Source organism: Amblyomma maculatum, chromosome 9 (genome assembly GCF_055883805.1).
Source record: "Amblyomma maculatum isolate TAMU_Amacu chromosome 9, ASM5588380v1, whole genome shotgun sequence".
Taxonomy (NCBI): domain Eukaryota; kingdom Metazoa; phylum Arthropoda; class Arachnida; order Ixodida; family Ixodidae; genus Amblyomma; species Amblyomma maculatum.
This window is the reverse complement of record NC_139352.1, coordinates 11,606,958-11,625,513: the sequence shown is the minus strand read 5'-3', so window position 1 is coordinate 11,625,513 and position 18,556 is coordinate 11,606,958. Positions and strand designations below refer to the sequence as shown.

General features: G+C 45.6%; 1 protein-coding gene across 2 annotated transcripts in view; it reads left to right on the top strand.

The window, feature by feature from the left end:
- Positions 1 to 18,556, top strand: part of LOC146178310 (sodium-dependent proline transporter-like) — a 69,536-nt gene that overhangs the window by 32,550 nt on the left and 18,430 nt on the right. For both annotated transcript variants that reach the window (XM_084578130.1, XM_084578129.1), the window contains exons 2-3: positions 15,129 to 15,287; positions 17,446 to 17,577. In XM_084578130.1, coding sequence (XP_084434256.1) covers positions 15,129 to 15,287; positions 17,446 to 17,577 — 291 coding nt within the window. The remainder of the gene's footprint in view (positions 1 to 15,128; positions 15,288 to 17,445; positions 17,578 to 18,556) is intronic.

Genomic DNA, 18,556 nt, shown 5'->3' with positions numbered 1-18,556 from the left:
GACTTCCCGCCTCATTTGATCAAAACGTATGCCTTTTTGCGCGTCTGTTTCTCCAATATAACTTTATTTGTAGGATATTAATTTACCGCCTACAAACAATATCAAAAGACAATGCTTCGTACGCCTAAGGCACATCCAATTCGTGGAAACCTCAATAGCAATCTCCCAAACTTATTGGCAAATATCACGTGCCGATTTGTTATAGTTTTGGCACGGTCCAGTCATTCTGTTCGAACAACGTATGCCCATAACAGGCTAAGATTGAGAGGAGATGACAGGTTGTAGATTGGTTGAGCGGTGAAGTTTGTTAAGTGAGTAAACCAAACAACCCGTTTCAGTTCGAAGCTGTTTGTGTAGAATGGCATACATTAACTATTAACTGTAGTAGTTATTGAATATTTAAATTCAGCAATGGTTTCAGTGTCCGTTGAACACATCCAGAAGGCGCGATATATTCCACGCATATACCATTAAGGAAACGTGGTGTAATTTTATGCCTCCCCGCACCTTCTTCCTGTCTTCTGTATGCTGCCATAGAGATTTCGTCTTTTGCGGCCGTGTTTGACAGCGAAGAAAGTGGTGTGAGATTGAAAACCGCTGGGCAGATTTCTCTTTACTCGATCAGACGTAGCGCGGCACGTGTGAGAAATGGCTTATTTTCCGACGTATGCAGGTGCGCGAATTTCATTGGGAGCAACGCATTCTGGCTATATTTGGTTTCGGCTGTCAAAAGGCCCGTCATATATCTATTGTATAACCGCGCGACGAGCACTATGTTTCGTAAGACTCAATCAGCCGGATGGCCAGCTTTAAAAGAAAAGTTAGTTCACCCAGTATGGGTTTCGACTTTCTCTTAAGTAACATTTAATTGAATAGGCGACAGATACAGTGGTCAGTCGTATTGAAGTAATTATTTGTGCTTTTTTTTTTTCATTTCCTTTGTGTCGCACCGGTTCGCGCGCACCGCCTATGGAAAGAATGAATTTTAGTAAAAGTTGAAATATTGCGTATTACTTCTCTATTATATCACACTTACTCATTGTAAGCATGCAGTTGTAAGCTACCGGAATATGTGAAACACCCCCTGACATAGATATATAATGCCCCGCTCTAAACAAGCCGTGCATATGTGGCTGTATAGCTTAGGGATAGCGAGTCTCACTCGGTGTCAAAGGCTGCCGGGTTCGAGTCCCAGCTCACCATCCGTAAAGAGCTCCTGTCAATTCTGACATATATATGTAGTGGTCTCGTGAAGTCACAGAATCTGTCGACCAATCGGTGCTAGGCCATGTTACCTTCCTAAGACGTGGCATTTCGTTCACGTCGTTGGCTTTCTGCGCACAGCGAGTGTTAGACCTCTCGCGTCAAAATATGAATCCATACAAGCGCCTGACCACAACGGAGGAGTGGTGCTTGTTCCAAGGTAGGAAAGGTTCACCATCGCAAGCACTTGCAAGACAGTCGCTATTAACCATATGCCGCTGTCAGCGTTGAGCATTGCTACGTCCATGTCTATCGGAGCCTTTTGCTACGAAGCCGTTCAACGACACGTTGGCACCAAAACACTACGTGACTGCTACACACACTTCTGGGAAGAGATACTTGAGCACCCTGGGAAGCGGCACGCCATCTATTTTCACCAGCAGAGCGAGTCGGCAAGGAAAGCGCGTCGATCCGTCCGCGCGTGAAGGATGTAGGAGGAGGAGTAAGAAACCCCGCGCAGTCTCGTGAGGGAACGGATCAGTGCGTTATAAAGCGATGTCGTCGCAGGAACCGGATTCAACCAGTTCAGGAACGCGCGGCAGAGCAAGCAGTGCCGCCGACACTATTTAGCCTTGACCGGCCGCGTGCCGGCGCAACAGGGGAGCGCTGTCGCTGTAGACAATCTTCCTTCTCGTTCTTCAGCACCTTCTCCTTCGAACAGAGCTGTTCCATTTCTTCTTATATAACGTTCCACTGTGTGTCTGTACCGTAGCCTTGGCCGGTCTTGCTTGTTTACCAGTCTCCCGACTGGCTTTTTCGATCAATTGTTCAGCGCTTCTTTCGTGATTTCGTTCAGTGCTTATTTCAATCCTGCTTTTATAATTTTTGGATTTTTTTTTCTTCGTTCCTCTGTGTTTCCGTTGATCGTACGTACGGTTATTTATTATCTAGTGGTTGTTTTCGTATGTCTTTTGCTTTTCTTGTCCCCTTCTTCCTACTGCGTCTACCTTCGTTCGTTAGTAGCATTTTTTTTTTTTTCATTTTTGCTTCCCCATTTGGGATAATTATTTCTTTTTGAGCAACCAGTCGCCGGAGAACAGGATGAGTGTGGCGACGTCGACGTCTCTTTGCGCAGGTTTATGTAGTGCTCGCAGAGATGTCCCCGATGTCTCTGTGCCACCAGCAGCGTTGCGAAGGCAGTCTTCGATAGCGCCGAGTGATGGCCCGATTATCGCGTGTTCCAATAAGGGTATGAAGCACGCGACGCTCGCTTTCCTTTCCGACGCTTATCTTGGCGTTGTTGCACGTGCCAGACCACAAGAAAAGGAAGGTGCTATCCGGAGGAAACAAATAAATATAGGACGGGAGTTTGGTTTCCGTATCTTTCTTTGAAGGAGGTGTCTTGCAATCCAAGTGGCACTTGCGTTCTTGAAACTGCCAAGCTCTGATTTGTAGGAAAAGGCTGTGAGATTCCATTCACAGAAAGCTTTCTGCCCTGTGCCCGCACCGATTTCGTGGTCTAGGTAGGATCATTCATGATAGCGTCACGCCTTATAGCATCACACCGGTAACATCACGCTTGATTACTTTACGCTTGGTAGCGTTAAGCTTCATAACACCAGACTCCTTATAGCACCGTCTTGTGAAGTATTGTGCCCGTTAGTGTCACAGTAGTGCAGCCATATTGGACAATGAGAAGAAAGCAAGTAACCTAAACGCTTTGCTGGGCATAATATGAATCTCAACGCGCCTTGCTAACGCATTTTTTTAATTTGTAACGTTATTCAGAGAAGTGACCTCGTATGCAGATAGTATAGGCGTGCAATATCTCGTTAGATGCGGGCACATTTTCCGCATTTTTGTCACAGCAAGTTTTACTTTGCAGTCGGAAATTTCCGGAAATAATTTTGAAACACTCAGAATCATTGTTTCTTGGGTTCGATAGGAAATCAGAATACACTGAAGGCTACGTTAAAACGAGTGACAGCATAATCATGCTCATTATGACATGCTCGAAAATTCAAAAGCAAGCTGCCTCACCCCGGTGCTAGCGGCGACGTTCTTTGCCATTTTACTGAGGCAGAGGTCGTTCCTGACCGGTTTTCTCTCGTTGTTCTCCGAGGCCTGCCGTGAAACCAGTTGCGGTGCACTGCCTCGGACGTGCCTTTCACCACTCAGTCTCGACTGCAGTTTAATTTTCGGCCTTGGAAAGGAAACGACCAGCATTAATATGCCGCCGCCGAAAACTCTTTACTTTCCGACGATCGCCAATACAGCCTGCCTCTCTCTGCTGAACTTGACCTCCTTTCAGTGAGCGCCGACGATTGCAACATGGCCGCCGTCTGAGAGGTCTTCTGGATCTAACGACAGAAACCTTCATTGGTGCTATGACGAAGCGATAGACAGATATTGCGTCATGCATAGCTTTTTCTGTGCTTGCTGTTACCATATGAAGTTATGTCCTGTTTTTCAGCGATGATGGAGGAGGGCTGGTTTCAGAGTGCACGCCGTCTTACCAAGCCTGACATGGCCATCTGTAAACAACACACACAGAGAAGAAAAACCTTGAGAAAGAAGGCCTGTGAAGGGTGGAATAGATAAGGTACACAAGATAGGAGCATATATGTAGAGCAAAGGTGGATTGACCTTCCAGCCTCTCTAAGAGCTTGCTCAATCCCATCATCTGGTGCCATGACTGCATTGTGACGATTGCTGAGGCTGCGAAAGCTACGGTGGCACTGACCTCGGCTGTGAAATAATGATCGGCCAGACAAAGCGGCAAGTTGACAAGGAGATTAAGGAGAATTTGGCATGATCTGGAGTGGTATTGGCGTGTACGTCAGAACAGATTCGCGCACAATTGCAAAACTTCACGAAGAGCTAGCCCTTTCAGCAATATGTCGTTGTTCTTTTTGCGGATGGGCGTTTCCTTTCCGCGGTGATCACTTCTATTGGGGGAAATACGTTTAACTGCGCTTCGACCGCCGTCTTCCTATCAACACTTCAGCTAGCTCTCGAAATCTTCCCCCGCGATCTTTTGTTTTCGCATCTTTCATGTCCGAAGCACAAAAGGCAGTTCTCCCATGAATCTTAGGTATAGGCGGTGCTCTACTGAACGCAGAACCAGAATGTCGCTATCCACTTTCCCAGAGGAGTTGGAGCCGCCGAATGGAGCTCCAGGTAAAAATGCGCGACATCTTTGATTCTCGTCAGAGTATACTTCAACGTGTTAGCGTAAAGGGCCCCGTGTAAAGAAAGCAGGTCGTGTGATGCGTTAGGGTTGCGCAGCTTTAAACTAAACAGGGAAGTAAGAAAAAAATAACAAAAATCAATATATATTTTGTTGTTCTCTCAGCAACGTTGCAGAACAGTTGTAGGCTGGCCGACACTTGCAGCGACACTAGACACTTGCGACACCCGCAGATTTTTGTTCCAGAACACAGTATAAATTTAGATCACTTTGATAAATGCTTATGAAATCTAGTGAACGTTATGACGTAGAAACAGTGTGATATTATGTGGAAAGGGCATTTCCTTAAGTGCGACTGAGCTATTTTCATTGCAGGAAAAATATAACGGTGGGCGCGTCAGCAGCTACTTCATATCAGTTGTCTCTGCCAGGTTTTCTGGCCATAAATACGGCGCATATCTAACAGTGCAAGCCATACAGTGGTTTACCGCTCTTTCGTGTCTTGTGTTCTGTCTTCGTCCGTTTCCTTCTTGTTTTGCGCTAAAGCATTTCTTTTCATCACTGGTTTACCAGTCCTGTAAATCAGTTCAGTTCAGTCGTGTCCGACTCTTCGTGACCCTATGGACCATGTCACGCCACGCTTTCCGGTCTCTCACTATCTTCCTAACATCACATAACTTCATCTGCAGCGCCTCGAGGATGCCATCTAACCATCGCGTTCGCTGCCTACTCCTTCTCCGGCGACCCTCAACCTTTCCCAACATCAAATCTTTCTCCAGCAACTTCTCTCTTCTCATCAGATGACCAAAGTAGCTGAGCTTTAACTTTAGAATTTGACCCTCCAATGAGCAGTCAGGGTTTATGGTCGACAATATCGACTGATTTGATCTTCTGGCAGTCCAAGGAACTCTCAAGAGTCTCCGCCAGCACCACAATTCAAACGCGTCAATTCTTCGGCGGTCAGCCTTCTTCACAGTCCAACTCTCGCATCCATACATCACAACTAGAAAGGCCATAGCACGAGTTATACGGATCTTGGTTGGAAGTGTAATGTCTCTGCTCTTTACTAGGCGGTCAAGGCTAACCATGACTATCTTTCCGAGAAGCCGGCGTCTCCTAATTTCATGGTTGCAGTCTCCTTCCGGGGTAATCTCGGAGCCCAAGAAGAGAAAATCTGTCACAGCTTCCACTTCTTGTCCCTTGATGCTCCAGGACTTGATAGGGCAAGACGCCATGATCTTTGTCTTTTTAATGTTCAATTTAAGCCCAAACTTCTCACTCTCTTCTTGTACGCGCATCAGAAGACTCTTGAGTTCCACTTCACTTTCTGCCATTAAAGTGGTATCATCCGCATATCTAAGGTTGTTGATACGTTTTCCAGCAATCTTCACTAAGTCTCGTCCAGACCGGCCTTCCTCATGATGCACTCAGCATGTAGGTTAAATAGGCAGGGCGACAGTATGCAGCCTTGTCTTACTCCTTTTTCAATCGGGAACAAATCCTTCCAATCTTACTGATTGGACCATGCCCAGTTCTGACCGTGGCCTCTTGTCCTTCATACAGGTTCCTGAGGAGACAGGTGAGGTGAATTGGAACTCCCATCTCTTGGAGAGCTTGCCACAATCTGTTGTGATCTACGCAGTCAAACGCTTTCGCATAATCAATAAAGCAGGCGTAGATGGGTTTCTGGAACTCTTGCTTTTTCCATGATCCAGCGAAGGTTGGCAATTTGGTCTCTAGTTCCTCTGCCCTTGCGAAACCCAGCTTGCACGTCCGGAAGCTCCCGATCCACATACTGCTGCAGCCTACCTTGGAGGATTTTCAACATCACCTTGCTAGCATGCGAAATAAGCGCGATCGTGCGGTAGTTGGAACAATCTTTGGCACTGCCTTTCTTTGGAATGGGGATGTAAACTGACCTCCTCCAATCCTGTGGCCACTGCAGGGTTGTCCAAATCTTCTGACATAATGTATGCAGAATGTTAACAGCGTCATGGTTAAGGTTTTGAAGCAACTCAGCTGGAATGCCATCAATTCCGCTAGCTTTGTTCTTAGCAAGGCTGGCTAAGGCCCATTCAACTTCACTCTTCAGGATGCCCGGCTCGAGACCAGTAATCACAACCGTCTTATGTTGGGTTTGCACATTCGGGTCGTTCTTGTACAGTTCTTCTGTGTATTCCTGCCACCTCTTCTTTATCTATGAGGCTTCAGTGAGCTCCTTGCCTCGTTTGTCCTTTATTACGCCCAGCTTAGCACATAAGCTTCCTTTGATATCTTTGATTGTCTTATACAGAGCTCATTGTGTTCCTTAATTGGCTGTTGTCCTCAACTGCTTGGCACTGTATGTTCAGGAAGGCATTCTTATCTCTCCTTGCTATTTTCTGAAAATCTGCATTGAGAACCTTGTATCTTTCTCTTTCCGCCGTAACTTTTGCCATCCTCCTTTCCTCAGCTATTTGCAAAGCCTCTTCAGATAACCAGTTTGCTTTCTTGAATTTCTTTTGCTTTGGAACTACCTTAGTAGCAACTTCTTGTATTCGATCACGAACATCAGTCCACATCTCTTCAGGCTCTCTGTCTTCTATATCTAATTCTTGAAATTGATTCCTCACTTCCACAGCATATTCTGAATGAATTTGATCCAGATCATACCTGAAAGGCCTTCTAGTTTTCTGCGTTTTCCTCAATCGAAGCCTAAATTTGGCAACAAGAAGCTGATGATTGGTGCCACAATCGGCCCCATTCCTTGATTTTACTGCTTGTATAGCGCTTCTCCATCTCTGCCGGCAAAGAATATAATCAATCTGATTCCTGTACAGACCGTCCGGTGAAGTCCATGTGTACAGGCGCCTCTTGTGCTGCTGAAAATGAGTATTCGCTATGGTCATGTTGTTTTCTTGACAAAACTCTACTAGCCTCTGCCCAGCTTCATTTGGCTCACCAAGACCGAACTTGCCTGTAATTCCGGATATTTCTTCACTCCCCACCTTAGCATTCCAGTCTCCTGTGAGAAAAAGGACGTCTGATGATGGAGTGCGGTCTAAAAGGCATTGCAGTTCAGCATAAAATCTATCAACATCAGCTTCTTCAGCAGTAGTGGTTGGTGCATAGACTTGGATAACTGTTATGTTGAAAAGGTGACCTTGGATCCGAGGTGAAATCATTCGGTCGTTTTTGGGGTTGTACCCTAGCACTGCTTTGCCCATTCTTCTGTTTACTATGAGAGCGACCCCATTCCTTTTCCTGGATTCGTGCCCACAATGAAATACATAATGGTCGCCGGAATTAAATTCTTCCATTCCGGTCCACTTGAGCTCGCTGATACCCAAGATCTCAATGTTCAGTCTGCCCATTTCTCGCTTGACGACATCTAGTTTCCCTCGCGTCATAGATCTTACATTCCATGTTGCTATGTGATATATCTCCTTGCAACATCGGACTTTCCGGTAGCTTTCCGACACATCCACAACTAAGAGTCCTTTTGGCTTTAGCCCAGCCGCTTCATTCGTCCTGGAGCTACTAGGAATCGCCGTTTGCTCATCCCCAGTAACATGTGGGACGCCTTCCAACCTGGGGGAGCTCATCTTCCGGCGCCATATCATTAATGGTATTGTGACTGGCCATAGGGTTTTCTTGGCAGGAAATACTGGAGTGAGTTGCCATTACCTTCTCCAGTGAATCACATTTTGTCAGAACTCTCTGCCGTGACCTGTCTATCTTGGGTGGCCCTACACAGCAGAGCTCACGACTTCATCGAGTTTCGCAAGCCCCTCCGCCACGACAAGGCAGTAATCCATGAAGGGGAGTCCTGTAAATATAATGCCAGAAATACATAAATAGCTAACTAGGGCAAAATAACAACTTTCAGAAGACTGAAGCTTAAGATGGCTACTTGGACGGCCTGGCCAGTAATTAAGGAAGGGTGGTGAGAATTTTTGCTAATACGTCTAAGGAAATCACGAATAATGCCGTGACCAGAATTTTTTGCCTAATCAGCTTAGATATGGTTGCGCCGTAATGGGAAGTTCCGGTAGCGCATGAGCTTGGGTCTGCGCTAAACACTTTGCTCGAGCTTCCTTGTTGTCTGCATCTAGCGCGTAACGTCTGGCGTTGGTAAACTGACGCTTAGGCTAAAGCCTCGAGGGTTCCTCATTGGAGATGTCTCGACGCGAGTGTTGCTGGCTATCTACACCATAGAGTTCCTTACACTAACTAGAGGGAAAGCTGAGGGCGCTGCCCTTCAGCCACCATGGGCGCGCTAGAATCATGGGCCGGTGTGCTACTTGTTGCGGGACAGTCGGTTTTTCTCGGGTACGTGGAGTGGCGTTACTGCAATGTTTCTTTTTCGTCATCATCATCATCCGAAGGTGCGTACATAGACCGCGAAAGCCATAGTAGCGAAGGCGCAAAAGCAGACGTCGCCAATAAATGGTTTTTGTTTCCCGAAATGCCACTAAAAACTTTCTGAAGTGATTGCACAACCATAAATATTTTTATAACGTTTTTCTGTTTCAAATTTTGCCTATTAAGTGCGAAATATTGATATTTGTGCTGCTCAAAACTAAGCCAATAGGAGAAAGAGCCCTCGCTTATATTGGATAAATATCACACTGACATGCTGTTTCTCTCTCTTTTTGCAATTTATAGTCACAATATTCAATCTTAGGACATTATTTACGGTAGAACAACGCTTATCTTTGCATTAGTGTTGGCCAAAAGTTGTAGTTCTGCATATTCAGATATGTGGCGCAAACAAAGACAAACACAGGAGAAGATCCACAACACACGCGCACACTACCAACTGTAAGAAGAACCGGAAAACACTTCCTCTTCTACACTCAGGCACGTCTCAACTTCTTCTTCTTCTCATCTTCCTCGTCTTTGCCAAGGGGAAAATGTCACACTCTTCCTCGCAGACCATAACCTTGTCCAAACATGGCGGTGACCAATCTCTTCTTTCTTTTCTTCTATTCTTCCTCTTCTTTACCAAGGGGATAGTGACACTTTCTTCCTCTCAGCCCAAAAAACATCGACCAAACATGACAGTCACAAATTCTATACTGTCTTGTAAATCCACACCACTGCATTGCCCAGTAACTCCTACCACACTGGACAGGTAAATATCACCACATAGTCACAAATCATACACTAAAAACACCACCACACAAATACAGCAAATACAGTAGGACATGTCCATCTACACACCATAACTTAAGTAGACCCTATCTATTGAGAAACTATATCTTGCCAACATCTAAGAAGCCACGAGGCCCATGTACTTAAGGGGGAAAAAATTCTGCAAACTCCCATAGATAGGGTCTCAATAGATAGGGTCTACTAAGTTATGGTGTGTAGATGGACATGTCCTACTGTATTTGCTGTATTTGTGTGGTGGTGTTTTTAGTGTATGATTTGTGACTATGTGGTGATATTTACCTGTCCAGTGTGGTAGGAGTTACTGGGCAATGCAGTGGTGTGGATTTACAAGACAGTATAGAATTTGTGACTGTCATGTTTGGTCGATGTTTTTTGGGCTGAGAGGAAGAAAGTGTCACTATCCCCTTGGTAAAGAAGAGGAAGAATAGAAGAAAAGAAAGAAGAGATTGGTCACCGCCATGTTTGGACAAGGTTATGGTCTGCGAGGAAGAGTGTGAAATTTTCCCCTTGGCAAAGACGAGGAAGATGAGAAGAAGAAGTTGAGACGTGCCTGAGTGTAGAAGAGGAAGTGTTTTCCGGTTCTTCTTACAGTTGGTAGTGTGCGCGTGTGTTGTGGATCTTCTCCTGTGTTTGTCTTTGTTTGCGCCACATATCTGAATACGATGATGCACCAACTAGCCTCTCAAGCCGTTATTTTGTAGTTCTGCACTCGGTAGCTCTCCGGCCCATGATGCTTTGAGCGCCCATGGTGGCTGAACTGATCGTCTGGAAACTCCAGGTAAACTCCCATAGACGGCAGCACAGCTTTCCCTCTAGGTAAGAGTAAGAAACTCTATGATCTACACAAGAAAAAAGTCTATCTTTGTGTCATTCCTTATGCCGCGATTATTTAGGCGTGTGACGGGTGCAGCTCGACAACATTTTTTTCTCGTATAATGTGAAAAGCCAGTCAGTACAGTCTTCATGTATGAACAATATGTGAAAGTCTCCTTGAATACATGTATTCAGTTGTTTTTGTTCGGCCCTATCAGATGTGGTTTGATTTCGCGGGAATTGCTGTGATTTCTAAGGAACTTCTTCCTTGTCAATGATGGGCTCCTACTTTGAAGACATAAGCTATTCATGGTTAACGAGCATGAAAAAATCAACACAGCAGAGAAAACAACACTACACAAGCGCTCACTGGCAACTGAATGGTTTATTCAGAAAAAAAAAAAAAGTTAATACCCAGAACTAAGGCGCAACGAAGACAAACAAGAAGAGAGAAACACAACACAGGCGCACACTACCAGCTGTAATTCTTCTTCTTCTTCTCCCTCGTTGTAATGGCACATACCCACAGTGGGGGATTGGCCAGAATTCGTTGTAGGTGACATAATTTTTTTGATAATGTCGATTTGACTGTATGATATATAAAACGGAACCTGAACTTCTTTCACACCCAGGCACAACTTCCTCCTCTACTCCCAAGCACATCACACCCGCACACCTCTTCTTTCCCACACAGATATGTCTGGCCAAAAATCAACTTTAGCAACTCTCACGTCCAAGGTCGCGTCCAAGCAACGAACACAAGACCAAGTCCGCCACTCACATCGCCCAAACAAGACAGTCACAACTTCCACCACATAGACAGAAGCTAGAAAAACCACCACACATCTGCAGCTGCCACGAATCACTTTCACGTTTACCCGCGATACATCTAAACAGCAAGTACTTGAGTGTGAAAGAAGTTCGGGTTCCGTTTTGTATTACAGTTGGTAGTGTGCGCCTCTATTGTGTTTCTCTTTTCGTGTTCGTCTTCGTTGCGCCACAGTTCTGTGTATTATGCGCAAACCCGCGCTGCAAGCTCTTCTTTTGAAAACAGCTTAAGAATACAAGAGGGCGGGAAAATACAAACAAAGCTCGAAGCCGCATCAAGGATCTTAATCAAGGCACGAAGAGACACGCGTGATAAAACGTGAAGTAAAGCTGAGGACACCGGCACAGAACAAGTACGTGACAAGCTCATTTGTCATGAAGAAATGTAATTAAAGTAGTTGTTAGGGTGGCAGAGAGGTTTCTGAGACATGTGTCAATTGATTTTGCAATGTAATAGGCTTCCTTACACCCGCGCGTGAATTAGTCTGGGGGCGTGTAAAAGCTTAAGGAAGCCTATTTCATTGTAAAGTCAATTGACACATTTATCAGCAGCCTCTCTGTGGCCCTAACAACCCCTGAGATTGCATTCCTTGATGACAAATTAGTTTTCCGCGTGCTTGTTCTGTACCGTTGTTCTCTGCTTTACTTCACGTTTTATCACGTGTGTGGTTTCGCGCCCTGATTAGCAGCCTTGATGCGGCTTCGGGTTTTATTTGTATTTTCCTGCCCTCTTGTGTTCTTAAGCTGTTTTCCTTTTTAATAAACTATGCAATTGCCAGAAAGCGGTTGTGTCGTGTTGTCGCCTCTGCTGTGTAAGTCTTTTCGCTCTCGTTTACCATGAATACTTACCAACTTGCCTAACTTCTCACGTTAACGCGACAAGCTGTATCTTGAGTTGAAAACCTTCCCACAATGTCTACGGAACACTGCGTTGGACCCATATTAGAATTAATAAGAAGGATTGCTAACCGTCCACTAATCTTCTTGCTCATAAATCTTCCACTGAAAGAATGCGAGCGGTTAGTGGCAGTGACAAGAAATGAGGCGGAAATGGATGCGGCAGGGTGGAAACTCACTCGTATCACAGCTGTGAAGAAATGCTTTCCACGCCATATAAGCTCTCCCATTTTGATACCTATCGCGCCACGCAGCGCTATAATCGCCCGTCTGTATAGACAAGCGCCAAAGGTAGCGCGGATCACTTTTCTTTTTTCCTTTTTTTAGATAAGTAATTAGTACGCTGTCAACACCAAGCAATTTGCTCGTACGTACACTGCTCAGGTTATGGACGCGCCGACCTTGTCGCCTCTGTTTGGCGTGCAAATGACACACATCACGACGTTCGCAGCACGATCGAGGCCCGCTGACATATGCCTCTTCTCACGTCGGCTTCCTTATTATCTCCGGGTTCTAAATGACCCTCAAGAAAACATCTCAAAGGTCGTGCGATGACGGTGTGTATGTATTGGGCAAGCGCAGCCAGCTCTCCTGCAGAGTGGGTACAGACGTTTAGTCAATTATCTCTATAGTCAAGAGCCGCTCGCTCGGGCCATCTTGGGCTGGGCGCCAATGGTTGCAACTTTATACGTCCTCGTCGTACGTTGTGCAGAGACCTTACTACGAGTAGCCGCCTTGAGTGACATTTTGTTTTGGCCTCCGATGCCTCTGGCTACTGCGTCACGGCATGCATTCTTCCGAAATTGTATATTGTTGCAGCCATCTCGCCGCTGTGTCCGGCGGCTTTGTTTGCATGGGTTGAGTAAAGGTGCTATAGTTTTTTTTTTCTTTACGTTTCTGAATGGCATAAGTAAATCCACCATACGGAGTGTTTCACTCGAATTTCTGCACTTTTGAAAAATAGAATTTTTGAGTCAGACGGTTTACTCGGGCTCAGTCCCAGCATTGGTAGCAGTGGTGCGCATCAGAGTACGGCCGGGACCTGTTAACCAGCACGTGGGTTAACTAAAATTACAAGAGCACTGCAGAATCTGCACTGAGCGTAAGCCTAAGCGCTGCTGCTTCACACGGTATATCTCGCGACCCTCGTAGAAATGTCACACTGCTAAAATTATACCAGCTGCGTCGCTGACGAAATTGTGTAGCAAGCTGTGCAGTAATCCCCACTTTGCATGACGTTGCACTACACTAGGTATTAGGCACTATACACTATAGCGCGCGATTGCTAGGGACGCCATGGCGGCGCCGGTAGTGGTCACCATGGCAACGTCGCCGAGGTGACTTCACATACCCGCCTCCATTTATGTTTTTGCTTGCTCCTCCTCGCCCTCTTTTGCCCTGAATATATTTTATTTTAATTAATTGACACTCATTAATCACTTCCTGATCGATCTCGACCATTAGCACTTTTCCACTCTGACCTCGAAGCACATGTCGTCTTCTGGTTGCGTGGCGTCTCGTCCGTTTGGACATCGACATTAGCTCGCTCGGCTGTTTCGACACCTGATTGGCTTTTTTGGCTATAATTAATTGAATAACGACTCCGCTTCGACCACACCATTTCCCTGGCAAGGTTCTTCGATCCTCTTTCGCGTACAATTGTTCTTTTTCGTCTCTTTTCAGCTCACCGCAATCGTGATGGCAAACTCTGGGGACAAGCTCCTTCGAACATAGCCACTTAATACTTACGCATCAATAAGCAGTTAACGTTTTAACTGTTACATTAATAGGCACTCCATTTATTGAAAGTTTCTACCTGCTGTAACTAATATCCGTATGAGCTTATAGATTTTGCCTTAGTCAAATCTACGAGCGCGCATCGTACAGCGGCGTGCCTATCCCGTGGTCCCTCTTTGCACAGCTCTGGTTGCAGAGGTAAGCGGGGAAACACGATACAGGCACAGCTGAGTGAAGCGCGCGCCTAGATTTGGCCAACGCATGTCTGGCCGCTCAGTTCCACGTGCCTCCCAAAATATCTCGTAGTGTAGCGGCGAGGAGAATGGCATTTTTGAACAAAAAATACAAACTGACATTGATAGCAGCTACAGTACCTTACACACCTCTCAATAAATGAAGAGGCAACATTAGCTGTTAAAAAGAAAACTGATGTGATTACTCAGCTTGCCAGTTAACATGTCTGATCCACGCCACAGCTGTCGGTGTTATGCGATGGATTCTCTCACCCAGCTACCACTTACAAATTCATGAAAGCCTTAGGTCCGGTTTAGTTTAAATCAAGAATAGACAAGAACATTGTTCTGAAGGTCGTTATGTGCCTGCGAAGACAAGTTATGTGGATAAGGAAGGTGGTGATTTGGGCCAATTGAGGCACGGCGCTTGCACAGAGCTCGCAAACAAGCAGAGAGAGAGAGAGAGAGAGAGAGAGAGAGTGTGTGTGTGTGTGTGTGTGTGTGTGTGTGTGTGTGTGTGTGTGTGTGTGTGTGTGTGTGTGTGTGTGTGTGTGTGTGTGTGTGTGTGTGTGTGTGTGTGTGTGTGTGTGTGTGTGTGTGTGTGTGTGTGTGTGTGTGTGTGTGTGTGTGTGTGTGTGTGTGTGTGTGTGTGTGTGTGTGTGTGTGTGTGTGTGTGTGTGTGTGTGTGTGTGTGTGTGTGTGTGTGTGTGTGTGTGTGTGTGTGTGTGTGTGTGTGTGTGTGTGTTATGATCCTCTCTTCCACGTCTCCGTTGCGCGCTCTTTCCTTCTCCAGCATTCGTAGTACTAAACCAACGTCTGATGAAGATGTTAATGGCTGCTACTGATGGTTTATTCTGCTCGTAATTTATTTTTTATTCACCATCTGCAGTGCTTCATAAAATTACTATGGCAATAATATATGATGTGACTCGTGAGGGCTGCCTTTCCGTGTCGGCGAGAGGAATGGATGAAGCGAATCCGGCACTTTCTTTTTGTGTTAATGTTCTTACCGACCTAGTAACTGAATGAATAATTACATGCATCTCTTTTTACCTTTCTACGGTGTGCAGCGGATGGCGATGTGGGTAGGAAAGACTCGAGGGCCAGCAGCGATGACCAGCGTGGCAAGTTCGGCAGCCGCATGGAATCGCTGCTTTACTGCATCGGATTCGCCGTCGGCATTGGAGACGTCTGGCGGTTCCCCATCCTGGTCTATCAAAACGGAGGAGGTTGGTGCATAACGAAAGGAGTATCTGCATGTCTACCATGAACATTTATCGTCTGTGACTTGGTTAATTAATTGCTTAAATTTCTAAAGTGGAAAACACTATGACGTGGAATGTCGCTGGTTTTGTTCGCAGCATAGGCTCTCTGTAGGACGTTTTCGGTGCTACAACAAAGGTGTCGATGTAGTCATCGTCAAGTTTTGTACGTGCATTATGGTATACTTGCATTCTAACCCTGGCCCTTGTGTTACGCCATTACCCCTACGATATCCTCGCAAACTCTATTACGTACCGTTATTTCCTAAATATAGCCAGGCTACGTAGCCTGCCCTTCTCCCGTTTAAATTAAACTTGTAAAGGCACTGCGAAAGGCATGGAAAGTCTTGAAATCTAACGACGAATGAACACCTTGTGGCAGAAGTGATGTAACGTTTCAGGGAGCCATAGACACACAAATGCATGGCTAAAAAGCAAACCATGAAGCCTGGTTACTTATGCAGAGGCGGTACCTTTAGTATACAGTGTTACCATTACCGAAAAACCGGGAGCCCGTCCACCGTCAGTACGCATCTGCAGAGCGCCTTAATAACCCCAGATAGGGCAAGATACCCGCCAGCTGCTCACTTTTCCTGCGCGTTGGGAGCAGTCAGGGCGTCTGCACTATAGTAGCAGACGGGCTCCAAGCATTCCGGTGACAATATAATATATACACTCTATACAAAATGGGCTATTACGTAATCTGGCCACCTTTGCCTCTCGCAGCTATGTTCGCCTTCCCTCTGAATCTGGTTTTTGCGTGTCATGATTGAAAACTACTACATTCTCCTGTGGATTATTGTTATGAGGGATGCACGGACTACCTAGTCACACGATGAAAATGCCGTTGAAGGAAAGCGCCATACCACGGGCTCTAATGCACGTACATGGGGCGTAGAACGAGCGCACGAGTTTCTGGTCATTCCGGTTGTGCACATCCGCTTTAAGGCTGTCTCATTTAATAATATCGTTACTTCCATCATTTTATCTTATTTGACAATATTAAAAATAAATTAAAATATTAACACGTGAAGACATTGTCCGAGGTCGTTTCTCCGTGATAATATAGGCCTTAATGGCTGTTCTACTAGAACTAAGTGTCCATTTTAATCCCCGTAGCGTAAGCATTTGAATAAAGCAAGCAAAATTCACATTGTACCCATCCGCGAATTGTAACGTCATGTTACTTTTGACACGAGATTCCTTATTTGGGACGTTATTGTTGATGGCCACGATTCCGTTAAGCGATGCCAACAAGTCATTGACACATGCGGGAGTGTGCTTTTAGGCTACCGTTCTAAGTAGCGGTTTATCGTTTATTTCATGGGACCGTAGAAATCTTGGAGGGATGTCTAGTCCTGTCAGCCGACAGCAGCAGCCGCAGTAGTATTCAGACTTTAGAAGTAAACGAAAACTTTTCAGTGCTCGAAAATAAGCCAAAAAAAAAAAAAAAACTCGGAAACAGGCCCAGAGCTGTGTCTCTATATGACTCTTCAGAAGCAGATATTGGCACCCGCACGGCGCTGAAACGAACTAGGAAAAGGCTCCAGGTGGTTGTCAGCGACTTGATGCGCTGACTTGGAAGAAGACGCTGATGACTCAAGTCTTGGCGACCAAGCTTGATTTTACTCTAACCGTTTACGAACCTATTTACAAAGAATGCGGATACAATTATCCTTGGTCGGCCCAGCCGACTGTCAAACGCGCTTAAATGAAGACAGTTCGATCCTGCCTCATTGGCCTCTGCGGGCAATGACCTCTGTTGCAGTCTTTAGTTTCCCTATCCGTTGGGCATTCGAGGCTTATAACAATCTCCTGGCTCTGAGACTAACCGAATCCGGGCGTTATCCGCGGCAGCCTTCTGAAAGTCGGCTCAAATTAGGTCCACCGGTCAACTAGGAAGTAACCAAGTGTATGATGGCGCTTTACAGTTCCTCTTTTTCGTTCATATCCATTATTTGAGAGGCCATGAGCATAATTAAAACGTTTGGAATTCAAACCGCTCAGAATGGTGGTTTTAGACATAGAAAGATTGTGCAAAATAGCGCAGCTGGTCGCTCTTGCTTCAAAGGGACTACAGTTGATGCTTATCTCCGTTCTTTCTTTTTTTTTTTTTCCTTTTCAGGCGCTTTCTTCGCCGCCTACGTGATCGTCATGATCTTGGTAGCCATTCCGTTGTTCACTATGGAATTGGCGCTAGGTCAGTTCTCCAGTCTGGGACCTATCGCCGTGTGGAAGTGTCTACCAGTGGCGCAGGGTGAGTCGACGTACTGCCATCACGGCCAGAGTTCGCTTGCTCTGCATTATTTATGGGTGAAGCAAGAATGAAGGTACACATATGCAGCGGAATGTACAGTTTCCGGACTTGTTTCTGCCCCAAGAGTGCAGAAATTATTAAAGCATGCGCCTAGCCACGGTTGTATGACAGCACAGGAAGAGTCGGTAACTTTTTCAAACATATTATCAAGTACGAGCACTCTTATCCTCGGGCCCAGCTCGATACAGCGGCCAAGATCCACGCCGGGGTAGCCACTGTTGAAGCCAAAGCAACCAGCTCGGCAGATATTTATTTAACGGTGCGAGCCTAATTTGAGCAACACATCAAATGGGGAACGATGTTCATTAAGTAGAGGAATTCCAATTTCAACAGAAGAAATATTACTATTAACGTACATTTGGTTTGGGCCGTACGGCAACCGAACTAGGTACGCAGTCTTAGTAAATTTGTCTTTTTTTCAAGTCATATTACTCATAGTTCGAGGGAATTTTTGTGCTTTCTAATTCTTTTAAATAATCTAAGTGGATCGTGTTGATAACTGTCAAAATTATGTGACGTGGTGTGAGTTTCGCCGACGCTGCGAAGTGCTCATGTCAAAGCATGAATACTGCAGTAGTTACTAATGTGCTGAGTCAAGCGTTGTTGCCACCGAGCGTTACACTGAGCGTGTCACTGTAACTAGACGCCTGGTGGGCCTGTCGAGCCAACAAATAATGTTGCTCTTAACAAAACACCGAAGGCAAACTTGCACAACTTCCTGAAGTACCCACTGGTTAATATATAGCAAACAAGCTCACCAAAGTTGTCTAAATACTACTTGTGATTCAAGAAAGTAACCGTCAACAAATGTTCAGGATACAAGAGAAGCTAAACCGAAGTCTGGGATCATAGCGCTAAGGTAAAACGACAAAGCTCGTGAAAGGGATGACGGAAACTGTATAGAATGCTGCTTCCAGTC